General features: G+C 52.6%; 1 protein-coding gene across 1 annotated transcript; it reads left to right on the forward strand.

Annotated features, from left to right (window-relative positions):
- The first annotated feature begins 411 nt into the window (after window positions 1-411).
- On the forward strand, window positions 412-8,831 carry TRIB1 (tribbles pseudokinase 1). The gene is made up of 3 exons (XM_002819419.5): window positions 412-1,695; window positions 3,740-4,032; window positions 6,426-8,831. Exons 1-3 carry the CDS (start codon window positions 1,336-1,338, stop codon window positions 6,889-6,891), a joined length of 1,119 nt encoding a protein of 372 aa, XP_002819465.1. The 5' UTR covers window positions 412-1,335; the 3' UTR covers window positions 6,892-8,831.
- The last annotated feature ends 286 nt before the right edge of the window (window positions 8,832-9,117 follow it).

Raw genomic sequence — 9,117 nt, forward strand, 5'->3', positions numbered from 1 at the left:
ACATCCACTACCACTCACAGGTCTTCCCCGGAACTACCGCGTGGGGGTGAATGACTGATTCTGGAATTCATCACCTCCCTATCCCCCTCCTTCCTCTGGCTGCAGCCGGGCCTCGGCGGCGCCCACGGCTCCAACCGGAGCTCCCCAGGCGCTGGGCGGTGGGGGGATCCCCAGGGCGAAAGGCGTCGCCGCGGGGCTGCAGCGAGCGGCGGGTGCAGAGAACCGTGGTGCGCGCTCCCGCCTCGCGCCCGCAGCCCATTGTGCTTGCTGTGAATGAGGCGCGCGCACCAATCAGCGGTCGCCTCGCTCCCCGCGGCCCCGCCCCTCCCGCCCACTTCCTCGGACCCTTACGTCACGGGAACTTTTCCTCCGCCTCCTCCTTCGGCTTCTCTGCCGAGCTAGGGGCCTGCCGGAGGGCGCGCGCGCCGCCTCCTGCCCAGCCCAGCCCCGCCCGGGGGGCGTGTGCGCGCGTCCAGGCCGGCCCGGGACGCACCACCTGCGCCCGAGTGCGCGCTGCCCGGAGCATCCCCGGCCCTCAGTCCACCCCCATTCCCCCCACCTCCTGCTCCCTCTCCCCTCCCGCTAGTCTCCTCCCTCCGCTCGGGAGACTGCTCGCCGGGCGGCGGGGCCGGAGTCGTCGCAGCCACCTCATTGCACAACCCGGCTTCCCAACTGTTTACACAGCCCGGCCTGTGAGTGTGTGTGTATACAGCGTGAGTCACCGGGAGGCGGAGGAGGTGGAGGAAAAGGAGAAGGAGGAGTGCACTGGCCGGGATCGGTGCAGCGCTCACACTCACTCACAGTCACTCTCTCTGAGCGCGTCTCGCTCGCTCATACACGCCCGGAGCCCAGGAGCGCGCAGGATCCCGAGCGCCGCGAAAAAGTTCCCCCGGCTTTTGCTCGAGACTCATCGCTTTGGGAAGTGCATTTGCTTCGTGGCTCCGCCGAGCCTGCTGAATCCTGTCCTCGCGGCTCGGGACCCCGGGATCGCTGGCCGCTGCTGCCGCCGCCGCCTCTGCCTCCCGGACTGTCGGCAGCCTCGGCAACAATAGTGGCGGCCGCCCCCAGCGAGGCTCCGGGAGCCCTTGCCTGCGGGGGTCCGGGGACTGTAGCCGGCCTCCGCCCCCCGGACGCACAGCCAGCGTGGTCCCCGCGTGCAACGCGAGCGCCGGGGAGCGGCTCCTGCTTTGCGCCTTGTGGGGGCCGAGCCAATACCAGTCTGCAAACTCCATCCCGCCGGCTGGAAGAAGCCGCAGAGCCGGCGCCAAGCCCGCAGCGTCTTCCCGCGCGGATCCCGGGACTTAAAAAGCCGGGGCCACCCCGGTCCAGGACGGGATGCGGGTCGGTCCGGTGCGCTCTGCCATGAGCGGCGCCTCGCAGCCCCGCGGCCCGGCCCTGCTGTTCCCAGCCGCCCGAGGCGTCCCGGCCAAACGCCTGCTGGACGCCGACGACGCGGCGGCCGTGGCGGCCAAGTGCCCGCGCCTCTCCGAGTGCTCCAGCCCCCCGGACTACCTCAGCCCCCCCGGCTCGCCCTGCAGCCCGCAGCCCCCTCCTGCCGCTTCGGGGGCCGGCGGCGGCTCCGGGAGCGCGCCGGGGCCCAGCCGCATCGCCGACTACCTGCTGCTGCCCCTAGCCGAGCGCGAGCATGTGTCCCGGGCGCTGTGCATCCACACTGGCCGCGAGCTGCGCTGCAAGGTAGGCGCTCCCGGGCCAGGACCCGGCTGGGGTCGGGGGCGCCGGACGGGGTGGTAGGCAAAGGTGCTTGGGGTCCAGCCAACGCTTGGGCTGGGCACAGGGCGGATCAGTAGATTGGGTCAGATAAGACGCCATTTGACCAGGTTCACATTTTTGTGGAGTGAGGGGTTTCCCATGGAGTGGTATAATGGGGGCGCCTAGAGGAAGTGCAGTGTTCAGTGGCTTTCTCTATCTGTTCCTTTCCTTAGCGCCCAGTGTAGCGCGTGGCGTTCCATATAAGTTGTGGAATTGAAATGGATTCCAGGGCCATGCCATTCCCCTTCTCTCATTCTCCTCGCTCTCCACCCCCCACCCCACCATGTCTTGGAAGGACGCCCTGCAGTGGGTGCCTCCTAGGAGCTTGGAGCAGCTGGCAGCTCTCTTGCCGGGCTTGAACGGCACCCGGACTCAGTTGTAGGCGGTAAGGGGACTGGAAGACTGTGTCCAGCTCCTGCCTTGGGGATTCCGAATTGAATCCGCGCTGGGACTAGAACACGCCGTCCCAAGGGAGCAGTCCCAGAGTCATCCACCCGAGGCGGAGGAATCTGCTCGGAGTAGAAATGTTGAAAAGCCCACACCGGCCAGGAACCCTCGCTTCGATTCACTTTATTTTCCATCCAGCGATTTTCCTTTGAACATAGGGATCCCATCCAGGGGGAGGAGACACAGCTCCTAGAAACAGGATCCGCCGGGTCCTCCTCCTGCGCGGGTAGACGCAGAACGTTCCCACAGTCTACTTTATGCGAGCGTGGCACCCCTGCTTGAGGCACCCCAGAGGACCCTCGGTCTGCTCCTTTTCACCCGAAAGATAGGATCACCCCCCAGTTACGTCGCTTCTGGGTTTTCCGCAACTCACCTGACACTCCCAACACCCCGACCCGGTCCCGGGGCTCGCTGCTGCCACCTACTGCCCAACCCGAATGAAATTTCAAACGCATGATCAAGCCCAGTTTAATACGGAGAAAAAAAACCCTTTTCTTCTCCATGACTGGGGCTAAGAGCTGTTCTGGAACAAGCATGTGTGTGTGTGTGGTGGGATGGGATGGGGTGGGAGGAGGGGGCAGCAGGGGATATTTCTAGCTGGTGCCAGAGCAGCTAGGCCTCTTAAAGGTGGGGTGAGTCTGGCCATTGTGCAACCCCTTCCAGTTCCTCTGAGCAGATAATAGCTGAATCCAGATGGTGACAGCCCGTGTGTCACCGTTTCCAGTTGAGTCTAGGATATGAGTAACTGGACTAAACAAAAGGCCTTTAAAGAGACCAGCCAGCTTCCTAGAAGAGAGGAGATGCCACTCATTTCTAGGGGTGGGGTCGGGTGTGGGGGGATAAACAAACAAGTGAAAAACCCATTCGCAGGATTCCACACCCCTCCTGTGAGAATTGTAACTCAAGGCTGCTTACACTTGAGTCGGGCTGTAGGCAGGTTGCTTAAGGCTGCATTGTCCCAGCCTCCCCCTCCAAGTCATCTGTTCCTTCTGATTAATGACAGCTCTGCATGTTCTCTGGCCCCTGCTTCCCCTTGGAGGCTGCAGAGTCACCACATTCTGTGCCTTTTCTGTGTTGAGCATTTTGGGTCTGCAGGAGGCACATGTACGTCCAGGGACTGCTTTTCAGCTCCTGGACAGGCCAGGGGCTTCCTTCTATCAGCCACTCAACTAGTGTGGCCTGCAAACAGGAAAGGGCCACAGAGGGTGGGGGGTTTGCTTAGCTCTCAGGAGCTGATGGAAGATGGGAACATGTACAGGAGACAGTTCTTTCAAATCATCTGTGTGAAAGCGGGTAACCCTTTGGGTATTTGCAGGTCTAGAGCTCTAGGTGTTACTGGTTTTAAAGGTGTCGGGGCAGCTGGGGCTGCGTAAGGTAAGGTGGCAGAGAAAACGGTGTAGGTGAATGGAACTTACTCACATCCTAAGCCCAAAGGTTGAGAACTTCTGCTCAGCTCCCTCAGGGGTTTGGGAGGCTACCTTTGCTTTTCTAGCCCCCTAAATGGGCCCCCTTCTCTCTACAGGTGTTTCCCATTAAACACTACCAGGACAAAATCAGGCCTTACATCCAGCTGCCATCGCACAGCAACATTACCGGCATTGTGGAAGTGATCCTTGGGGAAACCAAGGCCTACGTCTTCTTTGAGAAAGACTTTGGGGACATGCACTCCTATGTGCGAAGCCGGAAGAGGCTGCGGGAAGAGGAAGCCGCCCGGCTCTTCAAGCAGATTGTCTCCGCCGTCGCCCACTGCCACCAGTCAGCCATCGTGCTGGGGGACCTGAAGCTTAGGAAGTTCGTCTTCTCCACGGAGGAGAGGTGAGCGGCCGCCACAGCTTCTCCTGTGGCCTTTTGGAACCAAAGCGAAGGTGCAGGTCGTATAGTTAGGTGCTGTGTGTTGGTGCAAAACAAAGTCAAGGGCTCATATGTCCCAGATTTAGTGTTTAGAGCTTCTGTTCCTGAGGAGTCACAGCCAAGGTTGGTTTATTCTACATTCTCTTGGATGGGGTCTGGGGACACCGTGGCACTTCTAATGGGATGGCACGTGTTGACAGGGCGCCCTTCCTCTCCTACCCCAGGAATCAGGTTCATTCCCCATTGTTGTCAGAAAGGTCAGTTGTCTGGGGTACAAATATTAAACTGCCCTTTACAATATTGCCTTCTGAAGGAAGTGTTCAAATCTTTGCTTATGCCAAGTGCTATTTTGTACCTGGAAGGTTTCACAGAGCTAGTGAGACTGTCATATACGCAGAATTCCATCTTCTGGTTTCACACGGCATTCCTCTCCCATCCCAGGCCGGGTTCTCTGTAACGTCACATTCTCTGGTGACTTTTTAGACAGCTTGTTTGGATCCGTCTTCAGAAAATAGCCACATTGAATAGTAAATGGAAGTTGGTTAGGATGGATTGCTAAATATAGATCATAGCTTACCTCATAAAGAACAAGATGAGCTTGATAAGAGAGTAATGAGGCATTAAGATTCAAAGCTGAGGTTTCAGCTAGAGAATTCAGGAAGCCGCATGAGATAGACCACACTTGATTTTAAGAGCCAGCCACATCCCTTGTGGAAAGATTATGAGCAGTAAGGCTGTAACATTGTAGAGGTGAGAGTGAGTTAGTATGTTGTAAGAAGTGGGCTTATCTCACCTGTGCATTTTTACCTTTGACTCCAGAGCATATGAAACAGTACAGGGTTGAGCTGTCATAAAGCATGACTTTGTATCTGACCTCCCAATAATTATTGGAACACACTGATTAGCAAAGAAAAGCAAACTGTTTGCAATGAAGAAGTTTCTAATTCCTGGAACATGCTTCTTTGATATGGTGATGCATTTTCTGAAACAAGCCTTACACACCTCCTTACTAGCTTTTGAAATCTGCATTGCACAGGCGAATATCATGGGCATGGGGTTTGGCAACCCGGGGGTTAAGCAATGTCAGGCTGACGCTATTCGTGTAACCAGCACAGGTGCAGGGTTTTAGTGCTGTAGCAGCCAATCAGGGGCAGACAGTGTGGGTTGAGTCATATTTTCCGTTTACAGAACCAATGGGTATTTTACATAACGACAGGGAGGTCACGCTGAGGACATACTGAAGTTAGCACATGTATACTACACTCCAGGGAACAGGAAGGCAGAAAAAAAAAAAAACCAGACCTTTGAGAGGAAAAGGAATTGACCCATCAGCCAGTACCAAATGTTTGCATTTAACTTCACAAGTGACTTACTGAAACAGGGCTATTTCAGAGAAGCAGGCAGAGACAGGGTGTCACCGGATATTAGAGCTTCCCCACCACATGGCTTTGAGTTTTGGGGGATCCAGGAGACTTGGGTGGCTGGTGCTGAATAAGGAGGCACCTGCAGCTTCATAAGCTTGACTGAAGGTGTTTTAGACTTCAGTTGTTACCTGAACAGAGAACCCCCTGTAGAATACATATGCTCTCATGTTGATGTGCCATCCCGGGGGAGTATGTGTCCCTGTGTAAGAATTTCAGGGGCTCTGCGTCCCTGAAATCCATCAGCCACTTTTGTTTGCTCGCATAACCTCTCTGTCCAGGCAAAGTGTTCTTTGCAATTAAACACCCCAATAAATGTAATTAACATTCCTTGCAACTTTCCCACCCTAATTATTGCAGCCTGGGCCCAGGTGGACAAAGTTTGCTCCGTGTGCGTGTATCAGGGTGGGCACCAGCGCTGATGACCTGTGTGTAATAGCAGTGACTCTGGGCTCTGTGTTCTGTAATGCATTGTGGGTCCAGGTAGCCCTGGCAGTCATAAGAGAGAAGATGTGTTCGTAGGATGCTCAGGCCCTCCCTGAAGAAGTAAGATATGCTGCTTTTCCCTGCTAGCTTTTGTAGAGAATGCAGCATTCTGAGACAGGCTCCCAGTTCTGCAATGGGAACTTAGTAAATTGCGTAACTCCTATTAGGATATCTCTTGTAAGCTCTAGCATTATGAATACTATTTGGGGCTTTGCATCATACCCTCCACCCCAGGCGCTCTGTCGATACTTTGCAAACATTTATTGCAGTTCGTGTTGGTTTGTGAAATCACGAGCCCTCGGTAGTTGCAGGGCACTGCTTACTGGACGAAGGGGTAAATAGCATTCCTGGAGCCTTTGCTGTTAGTGCCTGTGGGCGCTGTTATTGGGAAGGCTTTGTTTTTCATAGCAGCTGGTGTGGAAATAATGGCTTGGTTCCTCTCTCTTGCAGAACCCAGCTCAGACTAGAAAGTCTAGAAGACACACACATAATCAAGGGGGAAGATGATGCTTTGTCAGACAAACATGGCTGCCCGGCCTACGTGAGCCCTGAGATCCTCAACACCACTGGGACCTACTCCGGAAAGGCTGCGGACGTTTGGAGCCTGGGGGTGATGCTCTACACCCTTCTGGTTGGACGATACCCCTTCCATGACTCAGACCCCAGTGCCCTTTTCTCCAAAATTCGGCGTGGACAGTTCTGCATTCCTGAACACATTTCCCCCAAAGCCAGGTGCCTCATTCGCAGCCTCTTGAGACGGGAGCCCTCCGAGAGACTCACTGCCCCGGAGATCCTACTGCACCCCTGGTTTGAGTCCGTCTTGGAACCTGGGTACATCGACTCAGAAATAGGAACTTCAGACCAGATCGTTCCAGAGTACCAGGAGGACAGTGACATTAGTTCCTTCTTCTGCTAATCCCAAAAACCTCAGAAACCTCATAATTCTTACACCTGGCATTTCCATTTCTAAAGATGGACAGGCCCTTTGGCATGGTACCAACCAGATAATGACTGCATCAGGATGAAAGCTGCTGAACTCGGCATGGCGCCTCCTCTTCTCTGTGAGGATGAGTGACTTTATTGATTTGAGCAGCATACGCTGTGATTGGCTGCCCTGCAAATTTGTTTCTCTTAAGGAACCCTCGCTAACTATCTGCTGGATTTGGGAGTTCCACATCTTTTATGGAGGGCAAAGAATATGGACTTCTTACACCCGGTGGTCAAGTGTGTAATAAACTTGAGCATTCGAATGGGAGAAAAAAGCAAATCGCACAATGACATATTTTGGGTAATAACCGTATTTTTAACAGGGTGACAAATTGGGCCAATAAATCTGCCATCTTTGAACTCATCTTTGGTGGCTAGACATGCTACCGCAGCTTCTCTGATGGGAAAGTTCCTTTTTTTTTGGCTTAACACTCACCCTTTCTTCACACTCACATTTACCAATGACTCTGCTCCGTTTTTGGAGCAGACTGTTTTAAGTTGCTCAGGAGCCTGACGGAACCATGAACCCCGACTCTCCTCTGTTTCCTGCCAAGACCTCATCTGCACTAATGCCTTTTCCCTGACCTTGACACTTCCCCCTTTAGCTATAAAAGCACTTACCAGCCGAACGTGGAACAGTATCCAAAAGATTCCATCTCCCAACGATTTCAGAACTCTGAGCTCAGACAGAGAGACTCTAGATTTTAAAAAATAATTCGAGTGCTTGGAAACTATTAGCTTTTTAAGTTCCTTCCAAATATGTTAGTACCTACCCTTTACTTTTTCCCCAAGACCATCTCAGGGTGGAGCATTCTGTCTAGGAGAAGAAAGATAAGGAGGCTGCCACCCACCTCTCCCAAGAGCAGACATTAAACATCTTTGTGCTTTGAAGAGAGTGAATTTTGGATAGTCTTGTGACTCTCAGACTAACTTCCAGAATTATACTTTAACCCCTCCCAGATATGGTCCGCCTCTGGCATTGTGTGTGCATCTGCAGTTTTGCATGATGGGTTGTTAATATTTCAAATGTGTGGTTTATGAATACGTCTGTATAATCGGCTTCTGGAGTGAAACAGCAAACCCCAAATCTTCAAAGTTGGAAGGAACTTTAAAAATCATCTGGTCCAATCTCTTTCCTCTTTCTGCCACCTCCCAAGGCAGAAATCCCCTCTTCAGCTTCTTTTGTAGGTGGGAATCCAGCCTCCGTTAGATATGTCCAGAGATGGAAACTCACTCCCCTACAAAAGATAGAGCTTAATGGAGAAATCGCAACTTTCGTTAAAAAACAAGTTCAGATGAAATATCAGTAACTGTCTTAGACAGTGCTGAAATCAGGTGGTTAAACGGGTAAACAAAATATACTGTATTTTGAGAAATGGCACAAAAACAGGCAGTCATCTTTAAGGGCTACGCCTAGGCAAACTACTAACGTGCATTGTGAGAATGCCGTGTATACCTCACGTACTGTGTACTTTGTACATATATTTTACCTTTTATACCTATGTTCGATTTTGTTTTGTTTTGTTTTGTTCTGGCTTTGAGGCTTGTTTTGTTGTCTGTGTCTGTCTGAATAACCTGCGTGTCTAAAACCACGTGAAATGTGAATGATTATTGGCAATATTACCTTGACAGAATCATGGGACTTTGAGAAGAGGGAGGACGGAGGCCTCTGTCGCACTAACGCTCTCGTGGTTGCTCGACTGTTGTATCTGTGATACATTATCCGACTAAGGACTCTGGGCTGGCAGGGGCTTCTGCCGGGAAAGCTAGAAACACTAGGTTCTTCCTGTACATACATGTATATATGTGAACAGTGAGATGGCCGTTTTCTGACTTGTAGAGAAATTTTAATAAACCTGGTTTCGTAAATAGGTGTGGTGAATTTCTTTGGAGTTCCATCTGCTTTGCCTTTTGCAATTTCATGCAGAGGTTGCAAAGGTCTCTGGCCTCAGGGCTTACAGTCTAGTTGGGGGTGGGCAGCAAGGGGAAGGTGGAAAAGTAGAGATGATGAGGATCATCGATGACCTTAGGCAGACTTGAACCCATTTGCTTTTCTCATTTCAGTGGGCAAATTTATTTTGATGGATGAAGCCCATTGGGTGTTGATGCGTGCTTTGGGTTGAATTTAGACTCGGGAAATATTTATTTTTTATAC

This window comes from Pongo abelii, chromosome 7 (assembly GCF_028885655.2).
Source record: "Pongo abelii isolate AG06213 chromosome 7, NHGRI_mPonAbe1-v2.0_pri, whole genome shotgun sequence".
Lineage (NCBI taxonomy): Eukaryota > Metazoa > Chordata > Mammalia > Primates > Hominidae > Pongo > Pongo abelii.